Here is a 23041-nt window from a genome sequence, read left to right on the forward strand (position 1 = left end):
GTGCATTTGAGTTCTCCAATTCCTAGCCTCTTGCACACCGAGTATGGCATGACACTTACACTTGCTCCAAGGTCACATAATGCTTTGTTGATTGTAGTGTCGCCAATGGTGCATGGAATAGAGAAACTTCCTGGATCTTTGAGTTTTGGAGGGGAACTTCCTTGTAGAATAGCATTACTCACTTTGGTAAAGGCAATAGTCTCTAGCTTTCGGATGGATTTCTTCTTGGTAAGAATGTCCTTCATGTATTTTGCATAGGCCGGAACATGATTGATCAATTCCGTGAATGGGATTGAGACATCTAAGTTCTTCACAATTTCCATGAACATTCCAAGTTGCTCATCAAACCTAAACTTGGCTTGATGACTTCGGAATGGAAGTCTAATCACAATAGGTTCTTTCTCCTTAGCCTTCTCTTCATTCTTTTTCTTTGAAACTTCTTTGGTGGTGGTTTCTTCTTCCTTAGAATTCTCCACAACTCTTTGCTTGTCACTAGCATCCACAACATCTTCATCAATTGGCCTCTTCGGCGCTTCATATCTTGTACCACTCCTCAAATGAATGGCACTCACCGTTTCATGTCTTCGAGGATTACCTTGAGGTGGTAATTGCCCCTTTTGTCTTTGAGAGCTAGAAGATGCTAATTGAGTCATTTGACTTTCTAGCATCTTGGTGTGGGCTAGTATATTGTTGATGGTGATGTCTTTGGCTTGGCTATATTTTTGCATTTGGGTAAAAAATTCTTGTTGGATCTTTTGCATTTTGAGGACCGCTTTTTGAACATCAAAGCCTTGGTCATTGGATTGATTGTATGAAGGTTTATTTTGATAACTTTGGCTTTGGTTGTAAAAGGGTCTTTGAGCTTGATTTCTCATTGGAGGTGGGGTGTATGTTGGTTGGGGGTTTTGAACATTTTGGCTCTTGTATGAAAGATTTGGATGAAATTTTGTATTCTCATTATAGTAGTTGGAATAAGGGGTACCACTCTTGTATTCTTGAAAAGAATTCACTTGTTTCCCTACATTCACTTTGCTCATGGCCCAAAGTTCGACAAGTCTCACATACTCCACTTGGAATTGAGGATGATGCTACCATAGCATTAACATTTTGTTTGGGTGATTTGGAAGCTTTATCAAGCTTAGCCATGGCCTTTTCAAACTTCAAATTGATGGTGTCAATATGAGCACTTAGTTGAGCACCCAATTTTTTGATGGAATCTACCTCATGCCTTCCTCCTTTAGTGGCCTTTCGAGGCCTACTATATTGTGAATTATGAACCGCCATCTCTTTAATTTTGGCCCATGTTTGATTGTCATCAACTTCGGTAAACATCCCATTAGATCCCATATTGAGGATATTGCGGGAATCTTCATATAGACCGTTGCAAAATTGTTGCACAAGGAACCACTCACTAAGCCCATGGTGTGGACAAGAACGACAAGTGGGTTGGGTTTCATTAATCTTATTTTAATTTACATATGGAATATGTGACTATTTAATTTAGTCATAAAATTAATTCAAGATCTTATGCATGTAAAACAACCACAAGAGTAAAGAAGAAAGATTCCTTACATTTGATATTTCGGAAATATGGGCACTAGTAAAGTCACCTACCTTACCTAGTTCTTGAGCTTTCCTTATGGATGAACAAGATTCAAGTGCAGAATCTATCCTCAAGGATTGTACCAAGGTAATCCCTCTTAATGCATAAACTAATTTTGTTACTAGAAAATTAGTATATGTTCCTTAAAATACCAATATTATTATTTACTACTACTAGTAAAGATGAGATAATATTAGGGATTTTTGTGAGTTCTTTTCTAGTGTGTTCTTTAACCATCAACTAGAGAGAATTCTATGAATTATCAATAATAATTCAAGGGAAAAATGATTGAATGAATTAAAGAGAAAAACTTCTCTCTTTTGCTAGGGTTAGCCGAAACATCCAAGGGAAGAGTGCCCAATACATGCTCATTTGTGTTCTTCTCAAGATGTAGAGTGTAGGGCTAGTAATTATGTCTATTAGAGACATCATCATTATGCTTAATTCTCAATTAAAGCAACAATTAAGTCCTAAAGCTCCCAACTCCCTCTACTCACACGGTATACCCATATAAAATGGGTCCATTTTAAGTTTGTCAAATGTGATTTTGTGTAGTGTGACATATTGGACATGTAACTCGACATGTTGTTTAATAATGCATTTTTAACTTATTAAAAATTAACAGGCTGGCTCTAGTTCTACCTGACCTTATTCATGACAACTAGGGTGCCTTTATCCAGGGCAGGTCTATCATTGAGAATGTGCTAATCTGTGAGGACATTGTGCATATGTATGCAAGAAGCCATGTGTCTCCTAGATGCCTCTTCAAAATTGATCTACAGAAAGCTTATGATACTGTGGAATGGGATTTTGTGGAACAAATTCTATCTGGTCTCCAATTCCCTCCCCATTTCACTAAGTTGATCATGGCTTGCATTACATCTACCTCCTTTACTCTGGTTCTTAATGGAAACAACTTTGGATACTTTAGAGGACAGATAGGGCTTAGATAGGGTGACCCAATCTCCCCTCTAATATTCATAATTTGTATGGATTATTTGACTAGACTTATTGCTTTTGCTACAGAAAGATGGCCCTTCCATTATCACCCCCTCTGCAAGAATTTAAAGCTTACTCACCTGATGTTTGCAGATGATCTTCTCATGTTCTGCAAAGGGGATGCTCCCTCTATACTTCTCCTTATGAAGGCCTTCACTTCTTTCTCAAATGCTTCTGGTTTGAAAATGAACAACACCAAGTCTGAAATGTTCTTCAGCGGGATAAGGCCTGAGCTTAAAGCTGATATCTTGAGAGTCACTGGATTTCAGGAGGGTACAATGCCCTTCAGGTATCTAGGGGTTCCAATTCAACCTGGTAAACTAAGCAAGAAGGATTGTAATTGCTTAACTGAAAAAATTATCAGCAGGACTAGAGGATTGGGTGCCAAAAAATTATCTTATGCTGGCAGAATTACTCTTATCAACTCAGTTCTAAATACACTCCACAGCTATTTGGCTACTATGTTCTAAATTCCCAAATCAGTAATCAGGAGAACTGAAGCAATTTGCAGAAATTACTTCTGGGATGGGAGCCCTGATTACCACAGAGTCCCTTTAGTAGCTTGAGATAGGGTTACTATTGTTGGAATATGTATCCTCCGACTATAATGCGATCACAACTGTCAATCATGATGATCACATGTTTAAATCTCATAATTAAGAATACCCTTGGGATAAATCTATTATATATAGTCAACTGACCAACATTTATCGGTAATGATTGGCTGACTAGAGTTTGACATTACTGTCGTTTGACGGTGGTGGTCAGTTGATCCCTTGAGGTCACACCTAAAGGACGATTCCCTTAATAGAAAAGATTAATTAATTGTATGACGATACGAGTTAATTAATTCCTTAAAAATTGACTAAAAGGTAGTCGAACAAATTATTTAGAGAGAGATCGAGTTTTGAACTCGAGGCGCAGAAATTATTATTTAATTATGCGATAATTGAATAATAAATTATTTGAGACAGGAATTAATAATTAAGCGGTTAATTATTAAATTTGTACTAATCGATTAATGTGATTAATATTGGTACGTAAAATATATGTGCAGTTGTACACGTATATTTGCGGAGTGATGTTAGACGAAACTGATTGGGAATTATTTAAACATGAGACGATGTTTAAAATAAAATTACACGTATTTGTGCGACAAATATAAGAACCAAAATGGCCCATAAATGGGTCATTTAGGACCGTGTAAAATGTGCCTTGAATTGTGTGCACAAGACACAATTAGACACACATGAGACAAGCCATTGTTTTTTTATTGGCTCTTGTCTTTCCCATAAACTTTTACTCTAATCCATGCCAAAAGCTACTGGGCATAAATAACATCAAAAATGCACTCCCCATGCTTCCTCTTTTTGACCATCCATCCCTCATCACCTTTGCATGGTGGTGTTTTTCATTTTTTCATACAATTGAAAAAGAAATACTCCAACTTCTCTCTAAAACCATACAATTGTTTTTATGGATATTTGCTCCTAATTTCTAATATATTCTCAAGATTACAAGTGTAGTAATTATAAAATATTAGAATATTTTTAAGGTTACTTATATTATTATCTAGTTAATAATAGTGTAAGGATTAAGGGATTAGTCTTGGGTGCAACTAATTGGAGGCATTCTACTTTGAGTGCTTGGAGGATCATCCTAACATATGGAAAGCTCAAGATCAAGTGGAGGAAGGAGTTCTCCACTTGTGACCTTTATGATCCGAATTTTATGGTGAGAAAATTATTTTTCTTCCTTATCTTATGTATTTATTTGCATGCATAAGATCCTTAAGTTTTTATGACTAAAACTTTAAACCAAAATATGTGATATTTAAAATATGATTTCTAACAAGTGGTGTCAGAGCTTAATGGTTGTTGCATGCAAGATCGGGATTGTTTTTCCGAGTTAATATGAATAACGAATAAAACTTGAAATTTGTGTTTTATGTTAATAAATCACGAAATATTATTTTATGTTAAAGTTTCTGATCCTAAAATGTATTTAGGATATTTTGGTTAATTTATGGATTTTTATTGTTCATTTTATATAATAATGGCATTAAAAATGTGATTTTAGGATAAAAATGTCATTTTCGGACTAAAATTAGCTAAACTTCGAATTTTTCAGTGGTTTTTGGATATGTTTTCACATATTTTATTTTTAGATGACCTGTAAATTTTCAGAATTTTTGGAGTTTTTATGCTCGAAATATGGTTTTTTCATGATAAAAATCGAATTTATATGAAAATGGATTAATATGAGATAAATTTCGAATCTGGTCATATAAATTTAGTATGTTGTCACATGAAATTTTACAAGATGTATGTAAAATAATGGGCTATATTGAAGTCTTTATGCATGATTTATGAATTTTTGATGAAAAATAGCATAAATAGTGACTTAATTAGTGAATAATTGCTAAAACATACTTCATGACTAAGGAAAAACGTCACATGTTGCATTTTATTATATCTTTCAGATCTAAAATTGAAAAGTTGATAAATATATTTTTTCCTCATGTTTTTATGATATATTTGTTAAATCCGATAAACCACAACATTGTTTTTCCCGATAAATTTCGAAATTTTTAACCTAATTTTTTGAACATTATGAGTGTCATGATATTTTTCCAGAATGTTCATGAGTTTAAATTTCAAATTTTGAATTTATTTGAAATTTTTGTGATTTATTTGAAGTTTCTAGCATTTTATTGTAATTTTGAGTCCACTAATGAACAATTTCAAGAAATATAAGTTAATTATAGTTAAATAGTTAGTGGAGACTAATTTTGAGTCCTAAGTTGGTTATGGTAATTAAATTGTGCATAAATATGATTTTATGCAATTTATTGTGATTTTAAAAGGTTAAATCACGCAAATCCGTAAAAACCGTTTAATATACGATATTGGCTCCTTAAAGGCGATTTAGCATAAAATTGGGCATGTTCATACATATTATAATGCTGCATTTTATTTATGATTGTCATAATTTTATTTTATGTAATTTTTGAATTATGTAATTTTTACATAGTATGGCCTTAGTTTTTAATTGGTATTACCCGAAATATATGGGAATATCGATTCGGTTGTTGTAATTTATTGTGATCTCGTATCACCGCTTTGTAATTTAATAGATTTATTTTATTTTAATTACAAATGTATAATAGGAAATTATGTAATTTGTTATGTAATTTATTTATTCCGGAGTTCCTTGAAGACGGTGTCACTCAAGAAGGCGATACATAAAGACGGTGTTACCTCGAGATGCGTGCCAAAACCGATGTTCAAGGGACCAATGGAGTTGGTTTCCGAATATGTAATAGTTAATTAGATTTTTTATTTTAGGAAGGCCATACTAGGATTTTATTTATGTTTTGCATTTTATTTATATGTTGCATGCATCCCTAAATCGCCATAACTAAAACATACATTGTCATTTTAATCGAGTTTATCGACCGTGTAGAATGATCATAGTTCACCGCTTTAGTTCACTTAAAACGTGATAGATAATAAATTGACATGACCCCTCACTAAAATAATCAATTGAGACATAGCCTTACCAAAAAGTAGAAACCATGAAACCTATTGTAATACTCCGTATTAGTGAGTCTTCGGGTACTCTATCGAGTAGGCCTTACTCTGTCGAGTAAGGGTAAGTTGCGTTTTAGAAAAGTTTCTGACCTGTTGGGTACTCGATCGAGTAACTAGGATACTCGATCGAGTAAGGGGCTACTCGATCGATTACCTTGGGTACTCGATCGAGTAGCCGGTTTTCGGGGAGTTTTTCTCGGGTTTTGTTAATTATGCGATTAAGATATATAACCTTCGTCGTCATTATTCTAAACACTTTTGCAAAACCTAATTTACTGTTAAAGAGAGAAAGCAAGTACGTTCTTAATCCTAATCGCATCGTTAGCAAATCCCGGAGTTTGGAAGGTCGGTTTTCATCGTTGGTTATACCGTTGAGATCCTTGCGTCGAAGGTAAGATCTATATACCCTTTTTGTTGTCTTTCCTTTGTTTTGGTTAAACCCTAATATAGGGATTTGGGGGTTTTTGAGTAGTATGTGATTTGGTAGCATTTGTATGTTGTATGATAGGAGGAGGTTTCGTAGAGGAAGCTTTTTGATACAGCTGTAGAGATCGTCTGATAGTGTGCTTTCCAAGTAGGATTTCCTACTCAATATTAGTCCCATAATGGGATGATTGTTGATGTGTTGAGATTGATTGTTTGCTATAGTAATTGTATTGTGACGGCTATGATTCTGATTGTGATTGGTTGTCTAAGTTTCTCGAGGCGTGTCCTCGGCTGAGTGGGGTCACTTGCGGGAGTGGCTTCACGCCCTAGTTTCTCCTTCTGTGGAACCCGCCATGGAAGGGATGTGCACATTAATGGACAGGGTTATCGCTCATTATGAGGAGCGGGGATTTTGTGGGTACGGCTGCGGTCCCCCACTGGCAGGACTTGTCCAGTGGACAGTCGGTGATTGAGATTGTTGGAGTTGGTGTGGTTGTGTGTGTGACAGTTAAGCTGTTTGTTTATCTTATTGTTGATATATATTGAGTTGTGTGATTAGTACTTTCCCCCGGTTGTTGTTTTTAAACTGCGGTGATCCATTCGGGATGGTGAGCGATATTGAGCAGTGTGAGATGAGTCTTTGGGATAGCTGGGATTGCCACGATATGATGATAGAAGTCTTCCATTTGTAGCTTAGTAGTTTCTTTAAATTTCGGTTAGAACGATGAATCGGTTTGAGAACATGTATTACACTTTTGGTTTTGGTTTCGAGATTGTAACCTTTTACTAAGTATTTCTATTTAAACGTTGTTTCTTTATTGTTTATTTGATTATCATTGTCTCGGGTAACCGAGATGGTAATATCTTCATACCTGAGTGGTCTTGGTAAGGCACTTGGAGTATGGGGGTGTTACAAATGGTATCAGAGCGACGATCCTGAAACCTGTAACCAATCAAGCTAATGAACATAGGGAGTCAATTAAAATGAACCCGGGGTAAAGGTTGTAGGAGCTAATGCAAAGGCTTAGGAGACGTCCTGAAGTCGCGAACTCGCCTTACAATTTTGAACCGGTCACATGGGGGGGTGTATGTCAAGGTCGTATGTGTTGTTTGGTTAACTTGTGTGTGAATGTGATGAAGTGTGTGTAACTGTTGGAGAAGTAGAAAGCTGAGAATATGAAAGAAAGGTTGATGATATATGTAGACTTGTTGTTGGAATGAAAACATGTTGGATGTTTACAATGTGGCGTTTAATAACATGATATAATGATTTCGTAGATCGTATAAAAAGATGCGTAGCATTATATGCTTAGTTATGATATAATGTTGGCTTTATAAAGTTTTTAGCATGTTAACATATGATATAGCATGCGGGTAGCGTTTCTGAGTTAGCATGACTCGATCGAGTGGGACTAACTTGATCGGGTGGGTTTTTGACGATTTTGAGTCCAGAATCGTGTTTTTGGGCACTCGATCGAGTACCTTGGGCACTCGATCGAGTAGGGGGTCACTCGTCGGTCGAGTAAGTTAGAGATCAGAAGGTCTGTTTGGGGTCTGATGTTGGGGCACTCGATCGAGTATGTTGGGCACTCGATCGAGTAGCCTGTTACTCGATCGAGTGTGTTTGGGAACTCGATCGAGTAGGGTCTGGGCAGCTTGTTTTCGTGTTTTGAGGTTTTAGCGCGTATGTTTATATCCACCCCTTTTCTGATATAGTTTCAAGATGACGCCCAATAAGCTGCTTTGTATGTGAGAGCTGAGCTTATGAACATAGATGACATCGTTAAGATGTTGGAGCATCAGGATGCTCTTACTGAGGCTTTAAAGACTGTGGGGAAGGATAAGGATAAGGATAAGGAGAAAGAGGTTGATCACTCTAAAATCAGCCTCTATATAGCGAGGTTTAACCCGAAAGAGTACAAGGGGGTTGGGGAGCCGAACCTTCTTGATAGCTGGCTTAGAGAGATGGAGAACATATTAGATTTGGTTCACAGTCCTGATGAGATGAGAGTGGAACAGGCTGCATTCTATCTGAGGGAGGCAGCTGGTAAGTGGTGGGATACGGTGAAGGTGAGTGCTTAAGAGTTGTATGTGAACCAAGGTTTACCTGCTATACCTTGGGAAGAGTTTCGTAGAGCTGTGAGAAAAGAGTTTGTACCGGAGCATGTGAGGAGTAAGTTGAGGGAAGAGTTTGACAGTTTTAAGATGACCGCTGAGATGTCTGTGGCCGAGTACTACAGGCAGTTCAATGATAAGTCTAGGTATGCTGAGGATATGAGTTTGAGTGAGGAGAATTTGGCATTGAGGTTTGAGAGGGGGTTGACCCCTAAGATTATGGATAAGTTACCCGTGGGAGTCCTTACTGATGTTAAGGAAGCTTATGAGAGGGCTGGAAGAGCTGAGAGGTTTGTGGAGATGGCTCAGGAGAGGTCAGGTTGTGAGAAAAGGAAGTCTGAGAGCGAGGGTGGTGGCAAATCTAATCACAAGAAAGGCAACCACAATCAGTCTAAGGGGTTTTCTTCTGGGTCAAGGTTTAGTGCTGGGGCTTCCTTTGGGCGTGGCCGTGGAAGTGTTAGTGGTAGTTAGGGAGTGACCTGCTATAGTTGTGGTGGTGTAGGACACAAGAGAAATGAGTGCACAAGTGCACCGGGAACCTTCCAGAGACCTGCGCAGAGCTATGCGAGCAATAGACCGGCTGGGTCATGGCCAAACCGGGGAAGTCAGAGTTACCAGAGTGGAGGCAACCGCAACGGCGGTAATTCTTATCAGAAACCACCAACGAACAACAACAACAACCAATGGTCGGGTGCTAAGCCGACCACATCAGTCAGTACTATCCAGGGAGGTGGACAGAATACCAGTGGAAAGTTATTCATGATGGAGAAGAAAGCAGTTGAGGAGGATGCACACGTTATCACCGGTACTTTTCTTGTTAATGGTATTCATACCTTTATTCATACCTTTGTTTTGTTTGATTCGGGGGCTTCTCAGTCGTTTGTATCTTCGAGTCATGTTAAACGGTTGGGTTTAAGGGTGTATGAGTCTGTCAGTGAGAGTTTTTATACCTTCGGGTGAGTCTGTATCTTGTGGGAGGTTATATAGGGATGTACCTATGATAGTTGGGCAAGTTGATTTCCCTGTAGACTTGCTAGAGTTTCCTTTTGACGGTTTTGAGATGATAGTTGGGATGGATTGGCTGGGAAAGTATAAAGCTAAGATAGAATGTCATCAAAAGAAAGTGTCTTTAAGAGGTCCTAAGGGCGTCAGTGTGTCTTATCGTGGGTTTCTAGTCAAACCCAAAGTTAAGTTGATTGCAGCTGCTACTTTGAAGTCATATCTAAGGAAGGGATGTCCTTTGATATTGTGCCATGTGAGAGATGACCGGATAGAGGGTCCGACAATTGATCAGATACCAGTGGTGGGAGAGTTTGAGGATGTGTTTCCAGAGGAGATTCCGGGGTTGCCGCCGGGAAGAGAGATAGATTTCACAGTAGAGTTGAAACCAGGGACGGGGCCAATCTCTAAGGCACCGTACCGTATGGGTCCTAAGGAGATGGAGGAGCTTAGGAAGCAGTTGGATGATTTGATAGAGAAGGGATACATTAGACCTAGTGTATCGCCGTGGGGAGCACACATTCTTTTTGAAGAAGAAAGAAAGATGGGAGTCTGAGGTTGTGTATAGACTATAGAGAGTTGAACCGAGGGACGGCGAAGAATAAGTATCCTTTTCCAAGGATAGATGACTTGTTTGATCAGTTGAGTGGTGCATCAGTCATTTCTAAGATTGATTTAAGGTCGGGGTACCATCAGGTGAAGATTAGAGAGGTGGACATACCAAAGACAGCTTTCACGTCGAGGTATGGCCATTATGAGTATGTGGTGATGCCGTTTGGTTTGTCTAATGCACCGGCAGTGTTTATGGATGTGATGAATAGGATCTTTAGACAGTTTTTGGACAAGTTTGTAGTGGTGTTTATCGATGATATCTTAGTCTATTCCAAGACTAAGGAGGAGCATGAGGAACATCTGAGGATCGTGTTGCAAACTTTGAGGGAGCATGAGTTGTATGCTAAGCTATCCAAGTGTGAGTTCTGGTTAGAGAAAGTTGTTTTTCTGGGGCATGTGATCTCTAAAGATGGGGTAGCTGTGGATCCGGCAAAGATAGAAGCAGTGACAAAGTGGGAAGCACCAAAGAATGTTGCTGAGATCAGGAGTTTTCTGGGTTTAGCTGGGTATTACAGACGGTTCGTGAAAGATTTCTCCAAGATAGCTAGACCTATGACCGCGTTGATGAGGAAAGAGAACAGGTTTCGTTGGGATGAGAGTTGTGAGACGGCGTTCCAAACATTAAAGGAGCGTTTGCCACAGCTCCTGTCTTAGCATTGCCTGAAGGGATCGAGAACTTTGAGGTTTATACAAATGCCTCAAAGAATGGGTTGGGATGTGTGTTGATGCAGAACGGTAAAGTGATTGCCTATGCTTCTAGGCAATTGAAGTCTTATGAGGAGAACTACCCTACTCATGATCTGGAGTTGGGTGCGGTGGTGTTTGCTCTCAAGATTTGGAGACATTACCTTTATGGAGCAATCTTTAAGGTATTTTCTGATCACAAGAGTCTCAAGTATATTTTAACTCAAAAGGAGTTGAACATGAGACAGAGGAGGTGGATGGAGCTGATTGGCGATTATGACATGGAAATTATCTACCATGAAGGGAAGGCCAATGTAGTTGCTGATGCTTTGAGTAGGAAGAGTGTACATTCTCTATGTACAGCTCTATCTTTGATGAGGCTGAGAGATGAGGTAGCGAGGTTTGGGATACATATGATGCAGAAAGGAGATGCCATGGGGGATATGACAGTGCAGCTTGAGTTTTATGATGACATTCGAGGTAAGCAGGCGTTGGATCCTAAGATAGTTGAGTGGAGAGCTGGAGTAGAGAAAGGGACAGTGTTTCGATTCTCTATTCACACAAATGGTAGTTTGAGGTTTGACGGTAGGTGGTGTGTTCCTAATGATGAGGAGTTGAAAAAGACTATCATGACAGAGGCGCATTGCACACCATATTCAGTTCATCCAGGTGGAGATAAGTTGTATAAGGATTTAAAGAACACGTTTTGGTGGTCTGGGATGAAGAAAGAGACAGCTGAGTTTGTGTCCCGTTGTTTGACATGCCAGAGAGTTAAAGGGGAACAGCGACGACCACAAGGTAAGATTCAGTCTTTAACGGTACCTGAATGGAAGTGGGAATCTATTTCCATGGAATTTATCGTGGGTTTGCCAAAGAGTGAACAAGGTAACAACATGATTTGGGTAATAGTGGATCGACTGACCAAGTCAGCTCACTTTGTTCCAATGAAAGATACATGGACTAAAGCACAATTGCCCTGTGGCCTATCGAAAGAACGTGCTTAAGTTACATGGAGTTCCTAAGGACATAGTGTCTGACAGAGATGCGAGATTTATATCCAGGTTTTGGAAGAGTTGCAGGAATCGTTGGGAACAACGTTGAAGATGAGTACAGCATTTCATCCTGCGACAGACGGACAGACTAAGAGAACAATCAAGACTCTTGAGGATATGTTGCGAGCATGTGTGATGGATTTTGGTGGTAGCTGGGAACAGAGGTTGGACTTGATAGAATTTTCTTACAATAACAGCTATCACACTAGTATTGGTATGACACCGTTTGAGGCTTTGTATGGGAGGAGATGTAGGAGTCCGATTTGTTGGGACGATAGTGCTGAGGCAGTGGTTTTAGGACCAGAGATGGTGCATGAGATGGTGGAACAGTTAAGATGATCGGGGAACGGATGAGAGCAAATCGGATAGGCAAAAGAGTTATGCAGATCTACATCGCAGGGACATAGAGTTTCAAGTTGGGGACAAGGTTCTTTTGAAAGTGTCTCCTATGCGTGGGGTTATGAGATTTGGGAAGAAAGGCAAGTTAAGTCAGAAGTTTATCGGGCCTTATGAGATCTTAGAGCGAGTTGGGGAAGTTGCATATCGTCTGGCTTTACCAACTGCGCTAGAGAGAGTGCATAATGTGTTTTATGTATCGCAGCTGCGGAAATATGTGAGTGATCCGTCACATGTGTTAGAGGCAGAGAACTTAGAGCTCGATGAGTCCTTATCATATCTTGAGGTGCCTAAGCAGATTCTTGACCGAAAGGTTAGGAAGACTAGGAGTGGTGAGACAGTTTTGCTTAAGATCCTTTGGTCTAACCACGAGACTGAGGAAGCTACATGGGAGTCGGAGGAAGCCATGAAAGAGCGATACCTTTTTCTTATTGATCAGGTATGTATGGTTACGGGGACGTAACCTTGTGTCTTTTAGGGTGGTAGGAGATGATCGCGACGAGTTTTTAAGAGTTTTATACCCTTTTTGTATGTTGTGTCGGTATGTGTGTCGGGATGTGTTGGGTTAGTAACATGTTTTATGTTGAGTTTTGTTTTGGTTGTTGAGTTGGAAGTGTTGAGGGAGTACCTTTGTTTAGTAGTGGTTTGAACTTCGGGGACGAAGTTCTTTTTAAGAAGGGAAGACTGTAATACTCCGTATTTGTGAGTCTTCGGGTACTCTATCAAGTAGGCCTTACTCTGTCGAGTAAGGGTAAGTTGCGTTTTAGAAAAGTTTCTGACCTGTTGGGTACTCGATCGAGTAACTAGGATACTCGATCGAGTAAGGGGGTACTCGATAGTACTCGATCGAGTAGCCGGTTTGCGGGGAGTTTTTCTCGGGTTTTGTTAATTATGCGATTAAGATATATAACCTTCGTCGTCATTATTCTAAACACTTTTGCAAAACCTAATTTACTGTTAAAGAGAGAAAGCAAGTACGTTCTTAATCCTAATCGCATCGTTAGCAAATCCCGGAGTTTGGAAGGTCGGTTTTCATCGTTGGTTATACCGTTGAGATCCTTGCGTCGAGGGTAAGATCTATGTACCCTTTTTGTTGTCTTTCCTTTTTTTTGGTTAAACCCTAATATAGGGATTTGGGGGTTTTTGAGTAGTATGTGATTTGGTAGCATTTGTATGTTGTATGATAGGAGGAGGTTTCGTAGAGGAAGCTTTTTGATACAGCTGTAGAGATTGTCTGATAGTGTGCTTTCCAGGTAGGATTTCCTACCCAGTATTAGTCCCATAATGGGATGATTGTTGATGTGTTGAGATTGATTGTTTGCTATAGTAATTGTATTGTGACGGCTGTGATTGTGATTGTGATTGTGATTGGTTGTCTAAGTTTCTCGAGGCGTGTCCTCGGCTGAGTGGGGTCACTAGCGGGAGTGGCTTCACGCCCTAGTTTCTCCTTCTGTGGAACCCGCCACAGAAGGGATGTTCACATTAATGGACAGGGTTATCGCTCATTATGAGGAGCGGGGATTTGGTGGGTACGGCTGCGGTCCCCCATCGCGGGGCGACTCGTCCAAAGTGGACGATCGGTGATTGAGATTGTTGGAGTTGGTGTGGTTGTGTGTGTGACGATTAAGCTGTCTTTTATCTTATTGTTGATATATATTGAGTTGTGTGATTAGTACGACCTCGATTGTTGTTTTGTAAACTGCGGTGATCCATTCGGAGATGGTGAGCGAGATATTGAGCAGTGTCCGAGATGAGTCTTGGGATAGCCGGGATTGCCACGATATGATGATAGAAGTCTTCCGCTGTAGCTTAGTAGTTTCTTTACATTTCATTAGAACGAAATGATCGGTTTGAGAACATGTATTATACTTTTGGTTTTGGTTTCGAGATTGTAACCTTTTACTAAGTATTTCTATTTAAACGTTGTTTCTTTATTGTTTATTTGATTATCATTGCCTCGGGTAACCGAGATGGTAATATCTTCATACCTGAGTGGTCCTGGTAAGGCACATGGAGTATGGGGGTGTTACACCTATTTCATGAGGGAGTGCACTCGGCCATCCCGGGGTACAAACCTTGTTAGGTAAGGAAAGTGGGTGATAAATGTCTATCCACCGAATTCGTGTTGATGAGGGTTTCATCGGCTATCTCGTGCCTAAGTTGATGTGAATTTGGATCATGGACACATTTATTTAAAATTTGGATTGACCTCAACGGAAGTATTCGTGACCGTAGTCGCATGTATTCGGGCTATAGATAAATATTACAGTAATTTTATCGACCGAGAATTCTAAAAGTATAATCGATTAAAGAGTTAGTCCACCGAGTTGTATTGATAAGGGTTTAATCGGCTATCCCGTGCCCAAGTTAATATGAATTTGGATCTTGGAATCATTTATCATAGTTGGGTAGAGGTCACTATGTAAATGCTTTGCTTGTTATTATATTTACAAGTATTATTAAAACGATAAATGTTAAGTTTTCCATTATTCCGTTATCATATTCTTCTATTTCTTTACCACAATTCATATACGATATCATTTCGTTTTTGATTCAAATCTCCATTAAAACATCGTAACTAAAGACAAATATGAATTTGATTCTAAAACCTCAAATGAACCAATGCTAAGGATCTCTTGTAAAGAGTATAGATTAAAGTTATTCATTATCAAACAGGTTTTTGATTCTTGACTAAACACATCTACTTACAATGGATTGTTTTTCATATACTTAATTGAATTAAGTACCTTGAAGCAATAAATTGTTTTGGTAATTAGATTTGTCAGAATTCGTAATTGACCAAAATAACGCAACCACTTCAATGAAAGTTTTTAGACTAAAACGATTGAATTGAAGAGTAGTCTTCATAAGATTCAACTTTGCTTCTCTAAGTGAAGATTCTTTGAGATGAGTGGGAGCATTCTCTTAAATCGTTAAGAAAAGGACGAGGTTCAAGAAGTAAAGATTATAATGGAATTGATACAAGGTAATGTTTAAAGTAAAGTTATTGAGAATAACGATACTAAACCTATCAATCCCGACCAATATAGTTTCTATTGTCTTAATTTTTGGACACTAGAAAGGAAACTACCCCAAATTATTGAAGAATGAACAAGTTAGTTGTGGGACATCTAATGGGACCTCTTCTTTAAATGCTTATTTGATTAACATAAATTTTGCTAGTACTACTTCGTCAATATTAGAAACCGGTGGTGGTTTTCATCATTGTACTTGATACATAGGATGATTAGAATATGACGACTAGCCACAATGATGTTGAAAGATAGAGTCATTGTGTAATCAATCTAGTTTTGGGTTTATATTTATACCTTAATTATAACTATTAAGTGAATAAACTCTAAATAAGAATATAATTTTGTTAAGATACAAAAGAGGTTCCACTTTTGTGACCCTATACACCATGATTTGATGTATGGCTAGCCCATTATCAAGGTGATTATATTCTAAACCAAACTAGAATGATATATTATGTAGATGATGCAAGACTCAAATTGGTAACCCAAGATTGAACTTTAAATTCTGGAATGATGAACGCAAAGAGTTATCGAGTACTCTTGAAACTATTAGATCTTATGGTATATGCGTATCTTGTATTCAAAGCAAGATATCTCGTGCCTTTTGGTTGAAAAGGGGATCGAGGTTGTAAATCATTGATCCAAAATAGGTTGATCATTTTCTTTTACCAACGATTTAAGTTGACGCTAATGTGTTCACTTAATAAGGTAAATAAAGAAATCTTAGAAGAAGTTCAAAGAGTTCAAGGAATCACGATTTAGTCGTGATGGGATTATCAAAGTGAAGACTTTGATATAAGCCAAATGAAATGTGATATAGTATCACAATTTAATCTCTCTTAGCACGGATTATGGGATAATGTGTGGTTGGATAAGAAATCAGACGCTATTCGATATGGTTTGGACTTCAATCAAGTTACTTTGAGTTACTTGATCCTTTTGGGGATTTTATCATTTTGTCTAAATTATTTTTCCACTAAATCTAAAACGAGTCATATGAGATATGAAATGGTAGGGTGCCATATTTGTAAGTTTTCAAAAGAAACAAATGCTCATTTTTCCTTATTATAATCACGAGTACAACGGATTTATGGCTCGTGAAGCTGTCTTTCTAAAATACAAGTTTATTTCTAGAAGACAGAGTGGGAGAAATTTTTAAAGAGCCACAAAGAATGTTATATCGAATGTTATGTCGCAAGAAACTGGTCTTTCTTGGCTACATGAGACATTTTTTGTAAGACGTTATTTCTATGAAACCATTTGGCTACATGAGACGTTTTGTGTAAGACGTTGTTTCTTTAAATCCTAGGAGGTTAAATTGCTACTTTTAAGAAAATAAAGAGCTTATAACTTACAAAGAAATCGTTTGATTTAAGTTGATTACTTCTAGAAAGTAATGAACATATGACTTACATGAGAGTGTTTAAGTCACAACTCAACACAAGGCTTAGAGCCATGAAAATCCGAAATGAAAGGCTTGATTAGTGACAAAGGGTTTTGCACTAATAAAGAGAGATTTCAAAGCTTGATTGGTAGCAAAGGGTTTTTGCACTAGTTGAAATGCTTAAGTATATTTGGATCTTCTTAGGGATTGTGTTTCATTAAGATGATATACATATAACGAGTGAATCTAAAACCCACTTCTTCAATTAGAAGGAATGTATTCAATACATGTCTTGAGTTTTGTAGATTCTTGCAATCCTAAGATAATGTGAAACTTAAGAGAGGGTCATAAGTAGGACATCAATGAGTTGGAATCAATGTTTTGATCATGTTATAAACCTTTTCTCGATAAGTCGAGAAGTTGTGTTTATACATGAAGTTTAGTGGGAGTTACGGAAATTTTAATTAGTCTAATATATGGATGACATATTGATCATTGGGATTGATTTAAGACTTTTAGAGAAATATGATACATCTTTGATATCCAGATTTATGTAGATAAATCCACACGATATTAGCGTCAATTAAGAAGTCTTATGTTGATAAGATTCATGACTAGTTCAATCAAGTTGAACGTATTTGATTGATTCCATTTGCTTCCGCTGCCGGATCAATTAAATAGGAAATGATGTATAACACTTCATATACCTTGAGTATGATGAATTGTTTCAAATCGAATTTCAGTAATAGTTACCAAGTAAGCCATAAAGATTATCCTTAAGGTCTTGCAGAAGCATTAAGGATGTAATGCAAAGTGTTTTTGATGCAATTTTGTGTAAGGGTATTACACAAATGACAATTGACAATTGAGATTGCGCATGGTTTCCGACAAAACCATAATCAAAACACATCAAGATGGTTAAGTAACCATTGTGGCTATGTTATTTAATAAATGGATTTTCTAGAATCGTTCTAGGCAATAAAGAACAATGAGAGATATTTACAACGGAAATTGAGCACACTTGCCATCATGAGATGTGCAAGAAGGATGAGTCCCGCACACTGTGAAAATAGTGGGAGCTATTCTAAGGCTAGAAGGCCTATGTCTAGATTGGATCTAGACACGTACTCAGAAAGTTTTGTAATGCAAATGTATACACTACAAAGGAAAACGAATATGTAGTCAGGTTGAGTTAGGTACAAGAAGTTGATAAAACCTACTAACCAAAGCCTATTCATAGGCTAAACATGATGAGTCATGTCATTTCAATTGAATTGAAATGAACAACTACATACAAGATCAAATTAGATTATAGAATATGAAATAGTAATCAGGCATTGACTATTCATATGTGATAATCGCATTTGTCGTTTGAGTTAATACTTTAAAACTCTCTTCTTGTACTTTGTTACATCCAAACGGGTTGTATGAAAATGTTGAACTCCGTTAAAGTGAACCCGGATTAACATGGTATTTGCCCATAGTCACTTGTATGAGGTGACGTCTCGATGTGACTTAGAGTCATGTGAGATGACTAGTCGATCACATAGGCAGACTGTTAGGAACACTTTGTCGGGCTAATGACCGCTTATAGAGTTCTGGCAAATTTATATAGACTGGTCGTGGCGAGAGCTACTATTGTATTCTAATGAGTCGATTCTTTTGACTAAAGACTGTTCGCTTAAGGTGGCACAGTTTCAGATTAACTTTGATTTGTGTTACTACGACCTTCGTAAATGGGGTCAAATGGGCATATTTTGGGTTATGATGGTTGTGGCTAGTCGAAGGGAATAAGTGCGATAGGAATTGTCCACCCCTTGTCAGGGTTAAAACAATATCTCAGGGCCACTCGAGGAGTAATGAACTGGAAATGCGTGGCCACGCTCGGAAGGTATATATGGTAGATGATTCCGGTCAATCAGTTATTCTCCAGATCGAGGAAACCACTCTCGATATGATCACTTGAAAGTACGACCTGAAAGACACCTTGCATTGAGTGGGACATAGTAATAGGACAAGAGAATTGGTGACGCACACTTGTCGAGGACAAGTGGGAGATTGTTGGAATATGTGTCCTCCGATAATAATGCGATCACAACTGTCGATCATGATGATCACATGTTTAAATCTCATAATTAAGAATACGCTTGGGATGAATCTATTATATATAGTCAACTGACCAACATTTATCGGTAATGATTGGCTGACTAGAGTTTGACATTACTGTCGTTTGACGGTGGTGGTCAGTTGATCCCTTGAGGTCACACCTAAAGGACGATTCCCTTAATAGAAAAGATTAATTAATTGTATGACGATACGAGTTAATTAATTCCTTAAAAATTGACTAAAAGGTAGTCGAACAAATTATTTAGAGAGAGATCGAGTTTTGAACTCGAGGCGCAGAAATTATTTTTTAATTATGCGATAATTGAATAATAAATTATTTGAGACAGGAATTAATAATTAAGCGGTTAATTATTAAATTTGTACTAATCGATTAATGTGATTAATATTGGTACGTAAAATATATGTGCAGTTGTACACGTATATTTGCGGAGTGATGTTAAACGAAACTGATTGGGAATTATTTAAACATGAGACGATGTTTAAAATAAAATTACACGTATTTATGCGACAAATATAAGAACCAGAATGGACCCATAAATGGGTCATTTTGGACCGTGTAAAATGTGCCTTGAATTGTGTGCACAAGACACAATTAGACACACATGAGACAAGTCATTGTTATTTTAATGGCTCTTGTCTTTCCCATAAACTTTTACTCTAATCCATGCCAAAAGCTATTGGGCGTAAATAACATAAACAATGAACTCCCCATGCTTCCTCTTTTTGACCGTCCATCCCTCATCACCTTTGCATGGGGGTGTTTTTCATTTTTTTCATACAATTGAAAAAGAAATACTCCAACTTCTCTCTAAAACCATAAAATTGTTTGTATTAAAATTTGCTCCTAATTTCTAATATATTCTCAAGATTACAAGTGTAGTAATTATAAAATATTAGAATATTTTTAAGGTTACTTATATTATTATCTAGTTAATAATAGTGTAAGGATTAAGGGATTAGTCTTGGGTGCAACTAATTGGAGGCATTCTACTTTGAGTCCTTGGAGGATCATCCTAACATATGGAAAGCTCAAGATCAAGTGGAGGAAGGAGTTCTCCACTTGTGCCCTTTATGATCCGAATTTTTATGGTGAGAAAATTATTTTTCTTCCTTATCTTATGTATTTATTTGCATGCATAAGATCCTTTAGTTTTTATGACTAAAACTTTAAACCAAAATATGTGATATTTAAAATATGATTTCTAACAACTATGCCCAAGGATGCTGGTGGTTTAGGTGTAAAGAGTGGAGAATTGGAATTGGGCAGCTGTAGGTAAATTTGTGAATTGGGTGTATACCAAAGCTGATAGGCTGTGGATAAGGTGGATCAGTAATGTATACTTGAAAGAGCAAGACTGGCAGTCTTACTCTTCCCCTGCAGACTCTCCTTGGACTTGGAAAAATGTATGCAAAATCAAGGATAAACTGAAGGATGGTTTTGGTGAGAACTGTTGGCTGCCTGATGAGAATGGCTACACGGTCAAGAATGGTTATAAATGGCTATGCACTCAACAACCTAAGGTGGATTGGTGCTCTCTGGTATGGAACAGCTGGAACATTCCCAAGCACTCAATCATTACTTGGCTTGTTATGCAGGAGGGGTTAAACATCAAAGCTAAGCTATTCCAGTTTGGCTTCTGTGAGGACAACCTATGCTTAACTTGTAGAGAACATCCTGAAACGATAACTCACCTTTTCTATGAGTGTAATTACAGTTGCAGAGTCAAGGCAGCTCGTGTTGCCTGGCTGGGGAGACCATTTCCTACTCTTACTGAGCTTCAGAATGGTAGGAAGGACAGTCTTCAATGGAAAGCAATGGCTATGGTTTTCAATGTATATGTTTACACTGTCTGGCATCAGAGAAACTCCACAAGACTCCAACATTCTGTTATGAGGCCTGAATTGTTAGCTGCTCAGATTGAGAAGGTTGCAGGAAGAAGAGGGTGTAGTAAAGCTGGCCCTGGATTGTCTCACAACACCAATGGCTGGTTAAGCTGTCTGTAGTGTAGTAAGGCTTGGTTGTCTGAATGGTTGCAAGGTTTTTATTTGTTCTTTTTTTGAGCTTACCGAGGTTTGAACCCCTGTCCTTGTATATGAAACTTGGTTTTTGATATAATATACATACTCACATTTCAGCAAAAAAAAAAAACTTATTAAAAATCATTATATAAACAAAATAAATCACATACAAAAATTAACTAGTAATTCACAATTACAAGTACTTAAAATTGGTCATCGAATTATGAAACACAACAACTTGTATTTATAATAAATCATTCATTCTTATTTTAATTGTTTAACAAACAATAAATAAACATAACTAATAAAACAATTTAATTACTTAGCACGAATCTTATTTAATTGATTACAATAAGATACGTATCACAAAATCATCCGTTCAACTTTAAAGAATTAATTAACTTGTATCAACATATAATTAATTAATTAATCAATTAAGAGTGTTACCCTAGAGGTATGACCTTAAGGGATCAACTGATCACCACCGTCATACGACAGTAATGTCAAACTCTAGTCAGCCAATCATTACCGATTAATGTGGATCAGTTGATAATAAAAAATTACTTTCCCTCATGTATTATTATTATTATGAGATTTAAACATGTGATCGCATTATTGTCGATGACACATACTCCAACAATCTCTCACTTGTCCGCGACAAGTGTGCGTCACCAATTCTCTTACCCTATTACTATCTCCCACTCAATGCAAGGTGTATTGCTTGCCGTACTTGCATTTGATCATATCATGAGTGGTTTTTGAAGGAAAAGTAGATCTTTATACTTAACATATTCATATATGTTTTGTGTTAATTTAATCATAAAATTAATTGGTGATCTTATGCATGCAAACTATAAACAATATAAAGATGAAATCTTTATCTTACATTGGATTTTCGGTTTATTAGGGCACAAGGGAGAGCTTCTTCTCTCTTGTTCTTGTGCTTTCCTCAATGGAAGAACAAAGATCCAAGTATAGGATCTCTCCCAAAGTTTAATACCCAAAGCACACTCTTAATAAAATTAATATTATGAATACTAGTACAATATTAATTTAGCATAAAAATGACCCAAAATAATGGTTTTTGGTCTCCTAAAAACCGGTTTAAGAGAGGAGAAAAGGAAGTTTTATCTTTCTAAAAATTCTTAATTTTTGATGAATGAATAATTTTCTAATGCACTAAACTATAATGTAGTGCAAGTGATAAAATATAAGGCAAAAACTCCTTTGTTTTTCCTTGTGAAAAACCGGGTAAGAGGAAGGGAGGGGAGCCAATGCATGCTTGAGTTTGTCTTCACAATGACAACTAGGTTGCATGGCTAGTCTATTAGGGAAAATGATTGTGTTTTCCATTAACATAATCAACATAATTTTTGACTAATTCTCCGCTTAATTTCGGCACACATAGATAATATGGACTCCATATTATCTTTGTCAAAATGTCAATTTGTCTTATGTCACATGTCATATGTTACATAAATTTGTTATGTATTTTTAACATATTAAAAATCAACGTATTAAATAAAATAGTCATATACAAAAATCGACCTAGTAATTCATAATTACTTGTACCAAAATATTTTACCAATTTTAAATCACAATAATTTGTATTTATAATAATTCATTCAATTTCAATTGTTTTTTTAAACAATAATTTCATCTGAGTAATGAAACAATTCGATTACTCAGACCGTATCTCATTTAATCAAATTTCAATGAGACACGTAAATATTACTTCCAAAATCGTCCGTCAATTTTAAATAATTTAATTGACTCGTAACGTTATACGATCAATTAATTGATCAATTAAGAGTGTTGCCCTTTAGGTATGACCTAGGGGATCAACTGATCACCACCGTCGCACGACAGTAATGTCAAACTCTAGTCAGCCAATCATTACCGATATGTGTGGACCAGTTGACAGTAAAATTATTACTTCCCAATTGTATTCTTTATAGTGAGACTTAAACATGTGATCATCATGATCAACAGTTGTG

The 23041-nt window shown here is 37.2% G+C and overlaps 2 protein-coding genes across 2 annotated transcripts; both read left to right on the forward strand.

Annotated features, from left to right (window-relative positions):
- Window positions 1-1639: 1639 nt before the first annotated feature.
- On the forward strand, window positions 1640-3072 carry LOC141607791 (uncharacterized). Its single transcript, XM_074427140.1, has 3 exons — window positions 1640-1690; window positions 2269-2434; window positions 2630-3072. The coding sequence occupies exons 1-3, from the start codon at window positions 1640-1642 to the stop codon at window positions 3070-3072; spliced, it is 660 nt and encodes a 219-aa protein (XP_074283241.1).
- Window positions 3073-20236: 17164 nt separating this feature from the next.
- On the forward strand, window positions 20237-21029 carry LOC141607792 (uncharacterized). Its single transcript, XM_074427141.1, has 2 exons — window positions 20237-20294; window positions 20407-21029. Exons 1-2 carry the CDS (start codon window positions 20237-20239, stop codon window positions 21027-21029), a joined length of 681 nt encoding a protein of 226 aa, XP_074283242.1.
- Window positions 21030-23041: the final 2012 nt, after the last annotated feature.

The sequence above is a fragment of the Silene latifolia genome, chromosome 10 (genome assembly GCF_048544455.1).
Source record: "Silene latifolia isolate original U9 population chromosome 10, ASM4854445v1, whole genome shotgun sequence".
NCBI classification, from domain to species: domain Eukaryota; kingdom Viridiplantae; phylum Streptophyta; class Magnoliopsida; order Caryophyllales; family Caryophyllaceae; genus Silene; species Silene latifolia.

Coding starts and splice junctions, on each gene's coding strand:
- LOC141607791 (XM_074427140.1), top strand. CDS start 1,640: ATGGATGAACAAGATTCAAGTGCAGAATCTATCCTCAAGGATTGTACC. Junction 1,691..2,268: donor TCCTCAAGGATTGTACCAAG/GTAATCCCTCTT, acceptor CATGACAACTAG/GGTGCCTTTATCCAGGGCAG. Junction 2,435..2,629: donor TGTGGAACAAATTCTATCTG/GTCTCCAATTCC, acceptor CTTTTGCTACAG/AAAGATGGCCCTTCCATTAT.
- LOC141607792 (XM_074427141.1), top strand. CDS start 20,237: ATGCCCAAGGATGCTGGTGGTTTAGGTGTAAAGAGTGGAGAATTGGAA. Junction 20,295..20,406: donor AGAATTGGAATTGGGCAGCT/GTAGGTAAATTT, acceptor CTTCCCCTGCAG/ACTCTCCTTGGACTTGGAAA.